The sequence below is a fragment of the Lemur catta genome, chromosome 1 (assembly GCF_020740605.2).
Source record: "Lemur catta isolate mLemCat1 chromosome 1, mLemCat1.pri, whole genome shotgun sequence".
In the NCBI taxonomy this organism is placed as follows: domain Eukaryota; kingdom Metazoa; phylum Chordata; class Mammalia; order Primates; family Lemuridae; genus Lemur; species Lemur catta.
This window is the reverse complement of record NC_059128.1, coordinates 170,991,103-171,011,392: the sequence shown is the minus strand read 5'-3', so window position 1 is coordinate 171,011,392 and position 20,290 is coordinate 170,991,103. Positions and strand designations below refer to the sequence as shown.

At 38.3% G+C, this 20,290-nt stretch overlaps 1 protein-coding gene across 5 annotated transcripts; it reads right to left on the bottom strand.

Annotated features, from left to right (window-relative positions):
• Positions 1-399: 399 nt before the first annotated feature.
• On the bottom strand, positions 400-18,685 carry FAIM (Fas apoptotic inhibitory molecule). Of its 5 annotated transcripts, none has more exons than XM_045539222.1 (5): positions 18,549-18,685; positions 9,351-9,483; positions 8,771-8,999; positions 3,150-3,199; positions 400-841 (listed from the first exon to the last, which is right to left on the bottom strand). In XM_045539222.1, the coding sequence occupies exons 2-5, from the start codon at positions 9,459-9,461 to the stop codon at positions 692-694; spliced, it is 540 nt and encodes a 179-aa protein (XP_045395178.1). In that variant the 5' UTR covers positions 9,462-9,483; positions 18,549-18,685; the 3' UTR covers positions 400-691. The 5 variants fall into 5 exon arrangements, with proteins under 5 accessions (XP_045395178.1, XP_045395173.1, XP_045395179.1 ...); XM_045539217.1 differs by lacking the exon at positions 18,549-18,685 and adding an exon at positions 18,345-18,434; XM_045539223.1 differs by lacking the exon at positions 18,549-18,685 and adding an exon at positions 18,345-18,434 and having other exon boundaries at positions 8,795-8,999.
• Positions 18,686-20,290: the final 1,605 nt, after the last annotated feature.

Below are 20,290 nucleotides of genomic sequence, written 5' to 3'. Positions count from 1 at the left end.
GGCCTGATTCCATCACAAACGCACTGATGCTGGCGCTACTTTCAGACATAGGTATGCAACTCCGACTTTTTAAGCACTAAGGATGCGCCTATTATAGTCTGGTGTAAATAAGTTTGCTTCTTTTCCTCTTGTTTTTTATCCTTACCATGTTAATTAAACAAAAGAACTACATTTTCAGAAACACATTTTAAGTAAAATTCTTGTGACACTATTTGACATTTCCTTAATATGTTTTCAAATAGAAAGTGTTTCTATTTTTCTTCAGTTAAACTAATTATATCATTATGTGCCAACTGCTTTAAACTAAACAGAGAGACAACATATCTGCATAGGTTAAAAATATATAAAGACTTATTCATTTTTAGAAACACAAATCAAGAAGCACCAATTTCATTTTACAGTGTTTATTATAGTAAAATTTACTGTTGGAAAACATTAGTGATTTTGGTCCATATCTCACTTTCCATTTGGTTTTAAAACATTTTACATTATTTACAAAATAAATTGTAATTTTTATGGTTGTACATAATTTTTTTCCTGACCCTTGGAATGTTACAGTTTTAAGTAACTAAAAAATAAAAACATTGCAGACTAAATGTACTGATAAGTACATACCGAACACATTTAATTACCGCAGTAATTAAAAAGTCATGATCTTTACTTCCCAAGATTAGAATTCATTAACATGAAGTCACTGAAGACTCTCTGGGATTTCTCTGTCATCCACAATCAGAGTGTGAATAATCCCTTCTTTCCGCTTCCCACTACTGACGGCCTTTATATAACACTCATGGTTCCCGATACTGAAGTGAGTTTCAGTCCCGTCATCTACAAACTCACCCTGGACCAACAAAAGAAGAAATTAGTGTTCCAGAAACATTTCTCTTTGTCTATAGCATTAAAACCATCTACAAGTACTGGAGGTATAATGAAATAACATATTAGTTAAATGTTAAGCTTTGCAAAAAACTCTAAGCCTTGTTTTTTGATGTTTTTACATCTCTGTTATGAATTGAAAGTTTCTTTTTTATAACCCCTACAATCCTTAAGAATCTTAAGTTTCAGGAGGAAAAAACATATACCTCATGGCTGTGTATCTATAACATATACTATGTTTTCAAAAATAAACATGATAAACCTGTATTAGTTATTTATAATATACCAAGAACAGTTTATATGCATTATTTAATTGCATCCTCACACAGTAACCCTAATAGAAGTACTATTATTATCCCCATTTTATAGATGAGGAAATTGAGGAACAGGGAATTTGCAGAAGGCCCTATTCGGTAAGGAATAGAGTGTTCTTAACCACTCTGAAAATATGATTCCTCAGGATATAAGGTGGTTTACAATAAAATACACAGATATCCTAAAACTGAACACCATTAAATCTAGACCTGCTCTATCCAATATGGTAGCCACTGGCCACATGTGGCTATTGAGTGCCTGAAATGTAACTCATCTGAAATGACATAGGCTGTGTAAGTGTAAAATACATACTGGATTTGGAAGACTGTATCATGGTCTGTGAATAAATTCATTCCAGACCTTTTCTCCAAGTAACTCTCCTTATTGTTCTACACCTATAATAAATAAATGATGTAATGGCAGCAACTACAACATGCACCAAGCTCAAATGTGATGAAAAAAGACAGCTTCTCATTATCTCTAGCCCTGGTGATCACATCCGAGCCAGCATGAAAGATGGATACCAGGGTGAGTACTTCCTGTTTGGCCAGCAGGTCCCAAGACACATGAGAATGTGCACCTAGTGATTTCAGCTCCTAGTCCCACACTTCCTGCTTTCCACTCTCCCCTGTGCTCACCACTATTGAATTCCTGCCTGAAATTCACTCCTACACTCATCCCATCCACAGCCTTAGCAATGGAAGGACCTGATAACAAGCCGAACATACTGGAGTCTAGGTGGGGATTTCTGTGTGCCTGGCCACCGTGAGTCGGTAGCCTCTTCCTTCCTGCCTTGGCACTGCTGGTCTAGACTGCCTCAGCACCCAAGTAGCTGCGACTACAGGCGTGTGCCACCAAGCCCGGCTAATTTTTTCTATTTTTAGTAGAGAAAGGGTCTTGCTCTTACTTAGGCTGGTCTGGAACTTCCTGCCTCGGCCTCCCATAGTGCTAGGATTACAGGCATGAGCCACTGTACCTGGCCATGTACTACTTTTTAAAAAAAACCTTGCTTTTAGAAAAGTGTTGTCTAGGGCCGAGCCCAGTGGCTCATGCCTGTAATCCTAGCACTTTGGGAGGCTGAGGTGGGAGGATCACTTGAGCTCAGGAGTTCAAGACCAGCCTGAGCAAGGGCAAGACCCTGTCTGTACTAAAAATAGAAAAAATTAGCCGGGCTTGGTGGCACGTGCCTGTAGTTGCAGCTACTTGGAAGGCTGAGGCAGGAAGATCACTTAAGCACAGGAGTTGGAGGTTGCAATGAGCTATGGTAACACCACTGCACTCTACCTGGGGTGACAGAGCAAGACTCTGTCTCAAAAAAAAAAAAAAAAGAAAGTGTTGTCTGCTTTGGGTGTATGGAATAAAGCATTCCTACTCAAAGTGTGATCTGTGGACCAGCAGTATTGGCAGCACTAAGGAAATGTTAGAATTTGCATTTTAACAATACCCAAGGTGATTTCTATGCATGCAACTTTGAGAAGCAGTGATATATAAAGCACCACTTAACATGGATAAACACATGAGAATGACATCCTTTGGGGGAAGAATTTTTTCCTTTCCTCAAGAGAAGGGATCTTGCTATGTTGCCCAGGCTAGTCTTGAACTCCTAAGCTCAAGCAATCCTCTGTCCTTAGTAGCCTGAGCATCCAGGACTACAGGCGCCCAGCTGGGGGAAGAATTTTTTAATGTGGGGACTCTTTCTAGGATAGAGACTGGTCCAGGAGAGGAAAGGTAGAGTGTGAAGTTGGTGCCAGCTCAGAACATATGCTGTCTCCAAACTCTCACCGCTCTACACACTGTCTGGGAAAGGTTTTCGGAGTTTGGAGTCAGGAGTACTTAATCGATTTTTGTTTTTATGAAGCAGACCTTGGTTAATTATCAAATCTCTTTAATTAGGAAATGCAGCACTTCAATGGTAACTTATACACATGGCACTGAGAGTAATCAAAAGGTCAACTTACTGCTGTCTCCATTTTTTTACCATTGCACCATACATCCATAGTGTCTTTTTCTGTAAAAGTAACAAAATTTTAAAAGTTATAAATCTATGATTTAAAAGTAAACTTTACATGTTTATTATTTTAAGAAAAGTTTCTGGGTTTCTGAAAGTCCATTAATATTCCAAAACTCAATACTTTTTCTTGGCTTTGAAACTCTCCTAAAATTTAATGCAACTGTATTTATTCTTGTTCACAAACCAAAATGAAACAAAACGATCTTATAAGATGTTTTATGGTCCCAATACAAATTGATGAAGTCCTGTTAAACAAAATAAATACTGAAGGACAATCTTTAAAGTAGGATGCATATAAATGAATGTGAGGAGGGACCTTCCCACACAAAGTTTCTTTCCTTTTTTTTTTTGCAACTGTAGCCTGACAACAGAAGTTTCTATTTATAGAAGTATTCTAGCTAATAAACAAGGAATGATAGAATCAGAATATCACTATTGGTCAACCACTAATGTATTAATAGATCTAGGCACTAAGGATAAATGGTTGCCAACATCAAAAAAAGTGTAACAAATAGGCACCATGTGCTTCCTGATACAGTAAACTATAAAGTGGTCTTGCCAAAAAAAAAAAAACAAACCTAAATTTGACTAATTCTTCAGATCCAACTACCAATTTATAGAAAATATAGAAGACAGAGGAACATCACAGGCATGCAATCAGCAAAATCCAGACCATAGGTCCTTTAATATCAGTGACCAGATGATTCTCTCTGCCTCGCACACTGATCCAACTGGATGGCACAAACAGACCACCAAAGAAAGCTGCCATAGGGTTTATATAGGCTATATAGTATGTCAGGTTTAGGAATTTAGCCTTCGGTTTTTTAGTGGGTAGCATAATAACATCTATTCCTTTTTACCATGGTTTCACTTTTGAGAAAAATTATTCGATCATATGGAAAAAAATAACTAGAACTGGTTGACTGAACAATATTGAACACTACACTACAAAGTGCTGCCACAACACATTTATGCATCAGTTTACTTGCCATAGCTCACCTCAGGGTGGGCGAGTCCCCAGAGCCCCTTGTGAATGTTAGTGTCCTGGGGAATAGCAGGAGAGAAGGCTGCACTCATCGAGAAGCCAGAAGACGAGCTTTGGGTATTGTAAAGAAGAGAAAGAAATATGACCTGTATGTGCACAACAAGTCCAGGGGTCAAGTGTGAGGTGCTCCAGAAGCATGGGTCTAAAGTGGATTCATTTCTCCCTATACTTTGAGATGGGAGCCTTACTTAGACAGTGGAGAGAAGAGTTTAGATGAGCTAGAAGGAAAAAACAGAAAGACAGAGAGGCCCAGGACATATGGGTGGGGGTTGGTCACCCAGTGGCAGCCTGAGTGGGAAGCCTCTGCAGTCTCAGCTGCAGGGAATCCCAGCTTGTCCCAACACATGAACAGAGCACACAGTGCTAAGATAAACCACGATGGTGGTGAAAATGGGCATTTTATTTGGTATGCTTACTGCACATGTGCATATTCTATAATAGCTTATTGGCACACCTCTGAAGAACACTGATAATCCAGAAGCCATAAAAGAAAAATGGATTAAATCTGACTACATAATAGTAAAAAAAAAACTTTCTGCATGATTGAAAAATACCATGCACACACACAGGCAAAGTCATACAATAAGTGACAAACTGGGAAACAAATATTTGAAACTCATAGCACAAAATCCTACTAATAAATCCATAGCACTAATCCTACTAATAAAAAGACTCCTAGAAATCAAAGAGAAAAAGACCAAAAACCCAAAAGAAAATAGGGGGTAAAGGACATGAACAGGCATCATCAGAAAAGAAATACCAAAGGACCTCAAACATGAGATGCTCAATCTCACTCAATTTTGAAAAAGGCAAATAAAAACAACCCTGAAATACCATTTTCGCCTAGCAGAATGTCAAAAAATCCAAAAGTTTGGCAATATGCTTTGCTGGTGAACTTGAGGCGAAATGTGGGAATACAAAATGGTAAAAGTACCATGGAGACAAACCGGGCAGAAATCTATTACAATGATAAATGCAATTATTCTTTGACTCAGAAATCCTACTCTCCCACTTCTAGGAATTTGCACTAAAACAATATGTGCACTGTATTCCAAGAGGCATGTGAATGAAACTAGTCATTCAGCATTGCTTCTAACAGCAATAGATTAGAAACAGCTCAAGTGCCCATCTGTTGGGGATGAGTTAAATAAACTACTACTGAAATTTACTCTGCCATTACAAAAAGTATTAAAAAGTACTGATTATTTATTTATTTTTTTGAGACAAGGTCTTGCTCTGTTGCCCAGGCTAGAGTGACATGGAGTCAGCCTAGCTCACAGCAACCTCAAATTCCTGGGCTCAAGTGATCCTCCTGCCTCAGCCTCCCAAACAGCTGGAACTACAGGTGCTTGCCACCACACCCAGCTAATTTTTTCTACTTTTAATAGAGATTGGGTCTCACTCCTGCTCAGGCTGGTCTCAAACTCCTGAGCTCAAGTGATCCTCCCATTCTGGCCTCCCAGAGTGCTAGTATTACAGGCATGAGTCACCACGCCTGGCCTAAAAGTACTGATATAAAAGGATCTTCAGAATATCCTAAGTGAATAAAGCAAGATGCTTTTACATAATAAGTAGGTAATATTTGTATTTGCTTGAATCTGAATTTAAAAAGACTAGGACACACTATTAAAAATGGTTATCTTTTATTAAAAATGGTTTCCCTGGGGGGAAACAAGGTGGTTGGGAACAGGGGTGGAAACAAGACTTTTCAATGTATCTTTTTATGCCATTTTGATTTCTGAATCATATATCACCTATTCAGAAAAAGATATGTTAATAAAAGAACATATCTATCTGATAAAATGTTAAATCTATTGCGACTCAGAAGTGGATTCAATGACTCACGGGAGGTACTGCAGCATGTTCATCCAGGCGCGTCTCCTCTCCCTGCCTGCAGATCCCCTCAGCCCACGTGACCCGGAGCTGGGAACTCCACAGGTGAGTTCCGAGCAGGTATGTTCCATACATGCTTTCATAGAAGTGGAAGCTTTCAGAACAGAAAGAGAACTTCTTCCCAACATGAAGTTCATCATATTATCTTTCCTACTGCTGACTTTATTTTCCTCCCACGCGGTTCAGTGGTGTGGTGACTATCATACCTAAGAATGTTAATCAGCTCTAGCTTCAGTCCCCTCAGATGCCTCATAGTTTTTGGGTGGTGAGAAAGCAACACCTTGTCTCAGACTTCTAGCCTCCAGAATTGTAAGAAAATTAAATTTGTTGTCTAAGACAAACAACAACAAAAATTAAAAAATTAAGAAAATCATAAAAGATATGAAAGAACATAATAAAAGATATGAAAGATATGGCTGTCAGATAAGGTTAAGTAAAAACCTTGTATTCCTCAACCTGAATTACAATTATCAGTAAAATGAGACAATTTGAGCACCAATAAGAAATGTTTAAATCCATGCATTAATAATTTTAAAAAATACTAAATGATGACCTTTAGAGGAAGAAAAGGAAACCAATTCAATATTTTGAAAGTTGGTGAATAAAGGGAGAAATTAGCAGTTATTCTGCATTTCCTATACAAAATATACTACTGTGTAACCAAATAATAGATGACAGGAAGTTTCTTTCTTTTTTTCTTTTTTTTTCTGAGACAAAGTCTTGCCCTGTCACCCTGGCTAGAATGCAGCTGTGTCATCAGAGCTCACTGCAACCTCAAATTCCTGGGCTCCAGTGATCCTCCTGTCTCAGCCTTTCCAGGAGTTGGGACTTCAGGCACACACTACCATGCCAAGCTAATTTTTCTATTAATATATTTTTGAAGAGATGGGGTCTTGCCCTTGCTCAAGCTGGTGTCCAACTCCTGACCTGAAGCGATTCTCCCACCTCAGCCTCCCAGAGTGCTAGGATTACAGACGTGAGCCATTGTGTCCGGGCAGAAGTTTCTTTTCTTTTTTTTTTTGCAACTGTAGCCTGACAACAGTAGTTTCTATTTATAGAAGTATTCTAGCTAATAAACAAGGAATGATAGAATCAGAATATCACTATTGGTCAACCACTAATGTATTAATAGATCTAGGCACTAAGGATAAATGGTTGCCAACATCAAAAAAAGTGTAACAAATAGGCACCATGTGCTTCCTGATACAGTAAACTATAAGGTGGTCTTGCCAAAAAAAAAAAAATTAAATCTAAATTTGACTAATTCTTCAGATGCAACTACCAATTTATAGGAAATATAGAAGACAGAGGAACATCACAGGCATGCAATCGGCAAAATCCAGACCATAGGAAACTCTTCAAGACAAATCAATTCAGTTCCTTCAATAAATAAGCTACTCAGGAGTTTTTGGTTTCTTTTTTTTTTTTTTTTTTAACCTATGTGCATTTATTACTTGGTAAACATTTTTCATTCTAAAAAAAAAGGTATTTGCTAGCAACCAACTAGACTGTGGACTCTTTAAAGGCACGGACACGGTCTCTTCATCTATGAATGCTTAATGCCTGGTATGCTAACCAACATTTTGTTCATTTAATATTACATAACATTAAATATTAATATTTAAAATTAATATTAATAGAATGTTTTAATGTTATATTATATTTTATTATTGTTTTCTATTACATTATAACAATTTAATATTAAATACTAAAATCACTATTTATTAAACATTAAATATTATGTAATATTTATCCTGTAAATATTATCTAAATAAAGGAATCAACTAATTAATGAGATGATCTAAACAGTCTTAGCTTAGTTATATGAGAAGCAGGAAATACTAGAAGTAAGCAGAAGAGAGAAAAAGTTACTTTTTGAAAAATCTATTTTATCTGGACTTTGACCATGTTGATCTGATGCAGTCCTAAACCTATTACTACCTAGAGAAAAAGTCCTCTCTTACTGACGAATCTTAAATTTCCACCTGTCTTTAAGATATACTTATAAAATGAAATACCAAATAATAACAAATATTTATATTAATGTTACTTTTTTTTTTTTTTTTGAGACGGAGTCTCACTTTGTTGCCCGGGTAGAGTGGCGTGGCGTCAGCCTAGCTCACAGCAACCTCAAACTCCTGGGCTTAAGCGATCCTCCTGCCTCAGCCTCCCGAGTAGCTGGGACTACAGGCATGCGTCACCATGCCTGGCTAATTTTTTCTATATATTTTTAGTTGTCCAGCTAATTTCTTTCTATTTTCAGTAGAGACGGGGGTCTCACTCTTGCTCAGGCTGGTCTCGAACTCCTGAGCTCAAGCGATCCACCCGCCTCGGCCTCCTAGAGTGCTAGGATTACAAGCGTGAGCCACCGCGCCCAGCCTAATGTTACTTTTTTTTAACCTAAGTTTATAATCCTCAAATAGATTACTATAAAACCTGTTCTAAGATATCAACTATAAAATGGTGGGTTAAATGAATACTTCATTCACACAGAGCACATTAGAAATACACCTACACTTACACTCCTTCTCCTATTCAAAGCTCCATAAAAGGTCTGGATAGTTAGACGAGCTAAGTAAACAGCCATCATAAAAAAACCCATAAATTCTGCAGAAACAGCACTAACTTACCCAAAACAACTCTAAAGTCCTCACCATTCAAGTGTAATACCCAAGTATTGGTGGTTTTTGATCTGTTCTCCATATACTTCTTGAGACTTTTCCCATTAATTTCCAGAGTATATTCATAAGCAAAACCACTGACAGCATCTATATTTATGGTTGCTTTTGTCTTTGCAGCTCCAACACAGAAGGTTTCTTTGCCCACTAATTTGAACATCCAATCTTTTCTTATCTCTTCCTAAGTAACAAAATATAATAGTTTAAAAACACACAAATGGAAGAAAATTAATATTTAATTTTAGAAATAATGTAATTAAAGTGAACAAAGGCAATGCTATTTAGATGTAATTTTATTAGTTCATGATGCCAAGGTTTTAGAAAATAAAGGCATTTTAAGTTTAAACAGATGTTCTAGTCTATGAATTTTATAACTATTATCAGTTTGCTTTGTACAACAAAATGATAAGCCAAAAACATAAAGATAACCACTATAAGAAAAAACCTCTGAATTTACATTATGAAGAAGCTACATTAATAAAATCAAGTTTCTCTGTATACCATATTTTACAAGTAACATTTTTTTTCCTACCTTCCCATCTACATACACTACTCGTTTGCCTGATGTGGTTCCATGTTCAAATTCAATCTTGTGGACACCGTCACTTAAAGCAACCTCCCAAACGGCTACAAGATCTGTCATTTTTTCCAGGCTGTAAGGAGGGCTAAAGGAATAACATAAAGCAATTATAATGGGGAAAAAGTAGTAATAAAATAACCAATTAATCCTTCCAGGATGAAAATATCAGATTGAAACTTCTAAAATTTCAAAATAGTACAGTGATATTACCTGAGAAATCCTACTCACAGTACATGTAACTATTTTCTCCCTCTTATTCACTCTTCTTTTAAGATACAACTACTATATATGGGTATATAGTCCGATTAATTCTAAAAAAAGTCACCTTAATATTAATAGGATTAAGAATCCTTTAGTTTGTCCTGGATAGTATTCTCGGCCAGGCTACAGTACAGTACACGGAAAGGTCAGTAAGAAGTCTCTACTCTTCTCCCACAGTATTTAAAAGCACAGTATTTAAAAAGTGAAGGATTTAATTTTTTCTTTTTCAGATCCAATCACTCCAAAATAAGAACTCTTCAGATCTTCCAAACTTAAACTAATGACTAGGCATTTGTTGTATTAAAAATGGGTTCTAATTTATCATATTAAGACTGAGAAAAAAAGCAGTCATGGAAGAAATGTCCTATAACAGAGAGGAAAATAATTTTAAAATATTATGAAAAATAGTAATTCTTGGCATTACTACAGGAAATCTTATTAAAAAAATAAATGATTCTGGTTTGTCAAAAATCTCTGGCATGATTTAAACATATTTTTGATTTAATATTTTTATAAAGTATATATCCTATGTGAAAGACATATACTGTATATAATACATATATAATATTTTGATATTGATTTATCTTTTTAGCTTTGAGAGAAGAAACATTTATTACAGTAATAATGATTATAACTAATAGCTATTAAGTGCTTACTGCGTGCCAGTCACTGTTATAAGAGCTTTAAATATATTAACTCAGAATCACCATGAGATGAGTACTATTAGTATCCTTATTTTACAGATGAGGCTCAGAGAGGCTAAGGGTTTGCCTAAGGTGACGATGACATTAAGTGGCAGAGATAGGATTTAAACCTAGGACAGAGCTCCAAAGCCTGTTCTCTTAACTATATCTTCCTCTTTGTTCACTCTTATTGCCTTTGTATGCTGTAAACCAGAGATGGTAAACGGATTTTATATTATTTTGAAGTGGTTGCCAAGACCTCTGTGCTGAGAGGAATCAGGAAGACTTCACATCAAAGTTCTACAGAAAAGAATGCCATGTTACTGGTGGCCACTTCCATTCCATGCCAGGTATTTACTATACTTTAAATCATCAAAAAGTAGAACCATGCATTCTGCAATTTTACAAAATGTGTCCTTAACACAGTAGCTTGGATAAATAATTCTTCTAAATAATCACAACAATCTTGAATATTTCAAAGGCTAGTATTATTGCAATGTAAGATATTTACCTTTCATCATCTTCAAAGATAGGACTGTCATCTCCAGATGCCATGGCTGGCAAAACAGTCTTTAATCCAATTAGCAGCCAGGAAAGAAAAAAGCAGAATTGCAGCAAAGAAAGATCGAAAGCAACAAAGATGACATCTACAAGGGATTTTTCTAACTTTGCAATGGATTTCTTAAATTGCATGCAGTTTCTGATGAAACAGCTTTTACATACAATAGAATTGCAATCTTTAATTTTCAGAGAAAGAGGTTAAATCATGCAAATCAGGCAATCACATTTTTTCCTGTCATGGATTTAAAATTTCTTAAAAATATAATTTCTTAAAACTAGAGAATAAACTCTAGTTTATTTCAAGGATTATAGCATATGAGAGCTGCAAGAAACCGAAGGGATCCTCTGGGTCCCGTGCTTCTCAAATGGAAGCAGAAGCAGCCCCAAGGGTATGAGGCAGTGGGTCAGGGAATACATAAAACTCCAAGATAAACATCATGGCATCTTCTGGGAACATCAATGTTACATGGTGGTAACTAATTTGAACTGCAATCTTTGTATTAAATTTATAAGGCTACATTAGGGTGGAATATAATTTTTAAATCTTTTGTTTGTTTGTTTGTTTTAGATAACTTCAAAGAACTGGCAAGTTTGCAGAAAGCAGCCAAGGATATGTTGGTTTGTTCCAGTCATAAGCAGGGCCCAAGCCAGAATCAGAGCCTGGTACTCCGCAATGAACTAAACAGTAACTGGGCTGTAGTGCTAATTAAGTTTTACTAAAATAAGAAGCACACACATACTCAAATGTAGAGGAAATCCTCCACATTTGACAATTGCAGATTAACAGCTGAACCCCTGCCAAACTATCATAAATTCAACTATTTTTTGGTCCCAAGATCTACCCCAGGTTGACCCTCTCCTTAATAAAGTACCTTATTGCTATAGATGCTCAAGGGTGCTCTCTCCTTGTTAAAAATCGGAGACTGCCAACCCTCTCTTGCTGGCAACAGCCAGAAGCCACAAATTGTTAAAAATATGTTAAAGAAGAGATCTGCACCCATAAGAGCAATCCAATGGGCAAGAAAAGCTAAGAATTCTAGAATGAAAACTAGGTAAAGGTTTGTACCTAAAATAAATCCTTTTTTTATTAGCACTCTACAAATTTGTAAATTTTTCTAATCTTAAAAATCTCCTACAAAACTGTGGGGTACCTTGCAACTATAAAAACAAAAAGAAGACATAGTAACATAATAAGCCAAACAGCATAATATAAACTTTGATAAGGCATCCTTTCTAAGTTAGAGTGGATTTAGGGATATCATTCAAATTTTGCTCTGCAACTTTTAGAGACTCCAGAAAGTTCAGTAATGCAGCATTCAAACCTGAAAGAATTGCCCTGTTTTCTATTATAATGAACTTCAAATATTACTAAATCATACTAAATTATGGCATGGTTTTGCCTTAATTATAATACTTTTTCATATAAAAGTATAAAAGGCAACACAACAAATTGGAAGGGAGGTTAGAAATCAAGACTACCTTAAGAAATTTTTTTCTCTAAACGATCAGCAATCATTCATACATTCAACAATCATTTACAGACTACCTAAAAATAGCAATTTTTCAATCTCTAATAATTGATAGTATACACAATATTTAGAGGAGAATTACAAACAATGGCAAGACTAAGTACTGAAGCAATGATCTCGCAAATTTGAAGCAATCCAATTCTACTTGTAAAACTGTATATATCAAAATTGATGCTGCTTCTTAAAACAGAAATTCAAAAATCAAAATTGTTAATCTCTTTGCTTGTTTTTCTATAGACCTGATTAAATAATACAAAATTATTAATACAGAATTAGTATTTCAATTTTTATTGTCCATGCTGTTATTTTTAAGCAAAAGACAAAAAATTTTATATAATAATAATTGTAAAATCTTTTCATAATTATTCCTGGAAACATTAATAGTATATTTAGCTTATAAAAGGCTGCAATGCTTCGAATTTTGTGTCATTTTCAAAGGCAGGGATTAACTAGAAAAGGTGTTTTCTTTGCAAGGATTAAAGTGAGCACTATCTTATAATAGCCATAACTAAAATATGAGAAAATCATACAATTTTCAGCACTGATAAAAAATCCAAAACAATCAGATCACCTAGTCTATCTAGCCTCTGTTCCTCATCGTGGAGAAATCAAGGTGCAAGACACCCTTCCAAATGCCATCCCCACTGCCACTCCTGGGTTCTTACTATCTGTCCAACTTTCTAACAAGGCTGTGGAAGCCCCCAGTAGTGACACGGAGTAAGGAAAAATTTCCACATGATACCACCACAAAGATCTCCATCAACAAATCCCATCTAATATTTAAGATTTTGTCTAAAATAACTCAGCCTCCTGTTTTTGTGCTACTCCCTTATCCTAGAGGTTTCACTAGTCTTGTGACCTCTGCCACTTTACATATCCCATTCCAGTCTCAGCACCTTAAAATTTAATTGGAATTGAAGCCATGTGCAGGGGCACATGTCTGCAGGCCCAGCTACTGAGGAAGGAGGATCACTTGAGCCCTGGCGTCCAAGACCAGTCTGGGCAACGTAGCAGAAACTCCATCTCATTAAAATGAAAAACACCAGGAGGCTGAGGCAGTAGGATGGTTTTAAGCCCAGGAGTTTGAGGTTGCTTGTGAGCTAGGCTGACGCCACGGCACTCACTCTAGCACTCACTCTAGCCCGGGCAACAAAGTGAGACTCTGTCTCAAAAAAAAAAAAAAAAAAAAGAAAAAAAAGAAAAACATTTAACTGAAATTGCTCTCCTGTCTCAGAATTAGGGGAGCACATGCAGAAAAAAACACTCTTAATAGCCATAAATGCAACTGATTAACAGACTGGCATCTGTTATTTTTGGCTATTCATATCAAGCAAAAAAATTAAAAATCAGTAGTTAATTCACCTAATGCACATAAAAATATACCCACTGGTGAGTTTTTGAGGGAAACAAAACAAAACTGAGATTTAGGCTGGAGGTTAGAAACAAAGTGAGTATGAATAAGAATACTCATTCTACAACCTAAACAGACACTAAAGCACAGAAATCAATATTTATTTAAACAGACTTTACAATACTTTGGGCCATTTACTGATTTTTCATTTTAAGAATATCCTCACAAAAAAGCCAACTTACTTCCTCCATAACTGGTGACTTCTCTGAATGGTCTATATAAAGTCATAGCACCCTGAGCAAACATCATCTACTCATCCACCAAACAGTTAAATGTCCACTAAGTGTCCTGAAAGCACTTGAAAGTCAAATACAAATGGTCCCCAACTTACAGTGGTTTGACTTACAATGGTTCAACTTACAATTTTCCAACTTTAGGTGCTGCAAAAGAGATGCATGTGTAGTAGAAACCATACTTCAAGTACCCACACAACCATTGTTTTTCACTTTCAGTACTTCAATAAATTACATGAGATATTAAACACTTTATTATAATACAGGCTTTGTGTTAGATGATTTATCCCAACTGTAGGACAATGTAAGTGTTCTGAGCATGTTTAAGGTAGGTGAAGCTAAACTATGATGTTTTAGTAGGTTATGTGTATTAAATACATTTTTGGATTACATTATTTTCAACTTGTGATAGGTTTATTGGGACAAAACCTCATCATAAGTCGAGGAGTATCTGTACGTGTTTTCAAAATTCTCTGTGGTTTTGTATGATTTGCAGCAGTTATGCTCTATTTATTTTCTCAAGGGAAAATGTACCTTCACAACAAAAGTTTTCTTATGATAAATGTCCAGCCTTCAGATTTTCCATTCAACAAGCATTTATTTGAGCCCACTATCAAGAGACACTATTCTATGGGCTGTCAACAATTTAAAGAATATGCCTCTGTCCTTAAAGAATTTATTCATTTCAATTAGTGCTCAGTCAACATAAGAACTAGGTGTGGTTCCTAATTTCAAAACCTACCATAAAGCTACAGTAATCAAAACAGTGTGGTACTGGTATAAGGATAGAAATAGACCAATGGGATAGAACTAAGAGTTCAGGAATAAACCCATACATCTATGACAAGGGTACCAACTCTATTCAGTGGGGAAAGAATAATCTCTTCAACAGATAGTATGGGGAAAACTGGATTTCCATATGCAAGAGAATGAAGTTGGACCCCTATCGCACACCACATATTAACACAAAAGTTATCTCAATATGGAACAATGATCTAAATATAAGAGCTAAAACCACAAAACTCTTTGAAGAAAATATAGGAGTAAATCTTGATGACCTTGGATTCGGCAATGGATTCTTAAAGGTGACACCAAAAGAAGAGCAACAAAAGAACTTTATGAAGTTTGGATTTTATGAAAATTTAAACCTTTTGTACATCAAAGGACATTATCAAGAAAGTGAAAAGACAACTACCAGAATGAGAAAATATTTGTAAATCATATACATGATAAAGGTTTCATATCCAGCATATATAAAGAACTCCTATAACTCAACAACATGAACAAACCACCTAATTAAAAAATGGTCAAAAAACTTGAATAGACATTGCTCCAAAAACAAATGGTCCACAAATGGTCAATAAGCACATGAAAAGATGCTAAACACCATTAATCATGAGAAAAACACAAATCAAAACCACGAGATATAACTTCACACCTACTTACTTGGATGGCTATACTCAAAAAAATGGAAAATAATGAGTGTTGGCAAGGATGTGGAAAAACTGGAACCCTTACACATTGCTTGTGGGAATGTAAAATGGTATAGCTGCCATGGAAAAAATGGCAGCTCCTCAAAAGCCTAAACACAGAATTACCATATGACCTGGCAATTCCACTCCTGGATATATATTACACTCAAAAGTATTGAAAGCAGGGACTTAAGCAGAGACTTGTAGGCCAGAGTTTACTGTAGCATTATTCCAATAGCCCAAAGGGGAAAACAACCCAAGTGTCCATCAACATAAGAATGGATAAATAAAATGTGGAATATTATTCAGCCAAAAAGAGGAATGAGATTCTGATATATGCTATAACATGGATAAACTCTGAAAACATTATGCTAAGTACAATAAGCCAGACAAAAAAGAACAGATATCATATGATTCCATTTCTATAAAATCTAGAATAGGCAAATTCATAGAGACCGAAAGTAGATTAGAGGTTACCAAAGACAGGGGCAAGGGGACAAGAGGAATATTTTGTCTTGCTATAAAGGAATATCTGAAGCTGGGTAATTTATAAAGAAAAAAGCTTCATTGGCTCACTATCTGATAAGTAGAAAAGTTCAAGATTGGGCATCTGCATCTGTTGAGGGCCTCGGGCTTCTTCCACTCATGGCAGAAGGTGAAGGAAAGCCAGCTGTATATGTGATGTACAGATCACATGGTGAGAGAAGGGGGAGATACCAGACTTTTCAGCAACCAGCTGTCCTGGGAACTAAAAGAGTGAGAACCCACTCACCACTCACCTCCAAGGGAGGGCATTAAGGTATTCATGAGGGATCCACTCCCATGAACCAAACACCTCCCGTTAGGACCCACCTCCCACACTGCCACACTGGGAATCAAATTTCAACATGAGATTTGGTGGGGACAAGTATCCAAACCTTAGCAGAGTTACTGCTTAATGGTTATAGAATTTCTGGTTTAAGGTGTTGAAAAAATTTTGTAAATCAATAGTGATGATGGTTGCACAACACTGTGAATTACTTAATGCCACTAAACTGTACACTTAAAATGGTTAAAATGGCAAATTTATGTTGTATATATTTTACAACTTAAAAAATAAGGTAGTATATAAAAAATGAATTGTACACTGTAAATGCATGAACAATATGGTGAGTTATATCTCAATAAAGTTGTTTAAAAACAAAAAACTGGGTGCTCTGCCTACAGGGTTTCTTGGAATTCAGTTAGATCTGTAACAAGAGATGATCACAAATGTCCCTGCCTCCAACTTCTACTTGACTCATTTGAATGAGAAGTATCTGTCACATAGATCTCTATGTATTCAATTTAATAAACACATGTCATTTTCTAAGTTCATCTAGTACACCAATAGTTATTGGTGCCAGGCATTAAGCTGGACACTAAGCCCAGAGTAGGGGAGTCTGGAGAGACCAAAAGATGATTATAACACAACAATGGGAGGAGTGTCCTTGTAATGGGAAGCAGGACAGGGCAGAATGGACCCACACAGGTAAGGTCTTAGCCCCACCAAATGGGCAGGAAGGAAGGCTTTAGTTTAAAACTTGGGAGAAAGGAATTAATCCTTAGTTGTTTTTAAACTGATGCATACATTTAATTTTCAAGATTATGTGACCAAACTGGAAAATGGTAAATACACACACAAAAAAATTTCCCCCGATTTTTGCACAGAGATTTTTAAGTGTAAATGAAAAACAAATTCCATTTATTTTCACCGATGGAGATGATGTCAAGCACTGAAACTTACATGTCTGCAAAGAAGGCTTTTTGAGTATCTCATGACTTATCTGTCAGCACAATCTTTTAAAATCCCTTCCCTAACAACCCTGCACCATGGGGACTGCAGTGATTTGTCCAACCTAAGTCAGCTGAAAAATTACTAAGGTAATAGTAATAACTAAGACACTCAAAGTTCCCTTTTCAGCAAAAGCTCCAGGTAAGGCCAGCCAATAAAGCAGGTCACTTGTTCAGCAGGTATAGGCACGGTATGCCAGACCTCTTGTGAAACACGGGTACCTCCAACAGAGTCAGTCGGAAGCCTTTTCAGCCAGGTATTCCTAAATGCTACTTACAGGAGGGACAAAAATAACTTTTCAGAGGTCCATTTCACAATCTATACCATAAGCCTTATGAAAGATTCATTCTAAACAAATAATCATACTCAAAAAACCAGATGGAACTGTGCTCAACTAATTGCCTTTTTAATAATTAAAAACTGCAAACCACCTGTATGCTCGCCATCAGGGAGCGACTCCATTAAGTAAATCACAGTCCAGTCAAAGCCCAAGCCAGGTGCTGGGGATGGATGCGGTAGTCAGCCTGGCACCCAGGAATGCATAGTCTAGTGCAGCCAATAAAAAGGACGTAGAAAAACATTTAAAGCCACGGATAAAATGCACATGATGTATTATTAAGAGAAAGAGGCCAAATTACAGCACTTCATGATCCAGGTTCTGCAAAAATAAATTCTGCTCACGCTTACAGGGAAAAACGGACTGGAAGGAAACATCTTAATGTTAACCCGGCTCGTCTTGGGGAGCAGGGGTACGGCTGATTTGCTTCCTCCCTGGTGCCGCCTTTCTGTTCCAAGTTTTCGACAGAGATTACGGTTTGTGAACGGACTAGAGCCGGTGCGGCCAGTCGCAGGGCCTGGCCGGGCAGGGACGCCCTGGCCCCCGCCTCGCGGCCCCTCCGCCTCCGCCCGCAGTTGGCGGGAGCGGAATGCCGCCCCCAGGCCTCGGGTAACAGGCGGGCCGACGGGGACTGTCCGGAACTCACCCCGCCAAGGCCCCGCGCCTCGCCCCGCGGGATCCCACCGCCTGCGTAGACGCTGCCCGCCGCCGCTGGGAGATGGCCGCCGCCGAGCCGCTGCGGGGCCGCCGGGGGCTGTGCGCAGGGGCTTCCGGGGGCCGAGCTGGGGGCCGCGGTCCGGCGCTGAGAGGGCGCCAGCCCGACCCGACCCCACCTGCGCTGCTGTCTCACCTGGGTGCCGCACCAAGCAACCGGCTGGTTCCGACTCGGCTTCGTAGACCGCGTGGCCTTGCTCCCTTCCCCAAGAAACGGGCGCCAGCGGTGCGGAAGCCGAAAGCTCTGCAGGCGCGAACACCAAACGCGCCGACCGCTTCCCGCGCTTCGGGCCACCCGCCCTCCGCACCGCAGACCCGACCCCGCCCGCTGCCTCGGCCGACGGCGTCGCGGTCTCCGCTCGGGCCCTCCTCATTCCCCACCCAGACCCTCTCCGAGCCCCGCAATGCATCCAGTCATCGCGCCGACACATGTTGGCAAGAGCCAGCCGCGTGCCGGGCTGGACGCTGGGAATAACCTAGTGGGCAAAAACAGCCCCTGTACCCTCTCTGAAACCGTGGGGAAGGTAAACCTGAACCTGGCATTCGCTCCTTAAAATCTTTTTTGGAGTCTCCTTACTCCTTTAAAGACCCCAGCTCCTTTAGGTGGTCATGAAGCCTCATGTATGATCTGGCAGTCCCTGCCTGCTTGATTCATTTAGATCCTTAAAAGCTGCAAGCTTCTCACCCAGGGCCTCTGCAAATGCTCTTCCTTCTGCCTAGACACTCCTCCTCACATCTTCCCTTAGTTAACTTCTATTTTATTGTTGTGATTGTTCTTCAAATATAATTTTTTAAGGAAAACTATCCTAGGTGTTAAGACTTGCAGCACCTGGAATTTTTCTGGGCCTGCGATTATTTCTGTGATTTTTGCTTAATATGTAGCAATTATAGACTGAGATCTACCAATGCAGGGGCCTTGGCTCTGAATCTTCTATTTTCCACATCTGCACAGTGCAGACCCACAGTAGCTCTGATAAAATAATTTGTTGAATGAGTGAATGCAGAGCAGGCCTGGGTAGTGTTTTGGGTGGCCTTGATTTTCACCGGCAGAGAGTGAGAAAGGTTGTTGAGCGGGCCATCTGAGAACAGTTCGTGGTCCCTGTGGAGCGTAGGCCCAGCAACAGAATAGACACCTGTAAAGGGATGTTGAAGGGCTTCTGAAGGCCGGCAGATTTGGGGGCTGCTATGGTTTGAGTCCTGGTGTGCCCCCAAATTCATATGTTGAAACCTAACCCCCAATGCAACAGTATTAAGGGGTGGGGCTTTAGGGGGTGATTAGGTCATGAGGGCTCTGGCCTTGTGAATGGGATTAGTGCCCTTATAAAACAGGCTTGCCATGTTTGACGCTTCTGCCATGTGAGGATACACCGAGAAGGCACCATCTCTGAAGCAGAAAATAAGCTCTCACCAGACTCTGAATCTGCTGGCTCCTTGATCTTGGACTTCCCAGCCTCCAAAACTGGGAGCAAGACATTTCTGTTGTTTATAAATTACCCAGTCTAAGGTATTTTGTTATTGCAGCCTACACAGACTCAGACTGGGATGCACGGACATCTGAGGCCCATTGTGTAATTTCTTCCTGCAGCTTAGTGTTAATATAAGGATTGTTTAACCTTTGTGGTTGGTAGAGTAGGTGAGGTTTCTAGGTGCTCTCGCAAGTATGTGGGAAAAGGTGGAGTTAAGAGACAATAGGGAACAACCTATTCATTAGGTTAACTAGTCTGCAAAGTAATAAAGACCAATTTCTTAAGCAAATTATGTTGCGGGGATTCTATTTAGTAAGCGCTGACTTCTTGTTTGCTGCCCTGTATTGAAAACTCCCTGAAAACAAAGACTTCCATCTCTGTATTTTGTTTTGCAGCAGTGTCTTGAACAGAG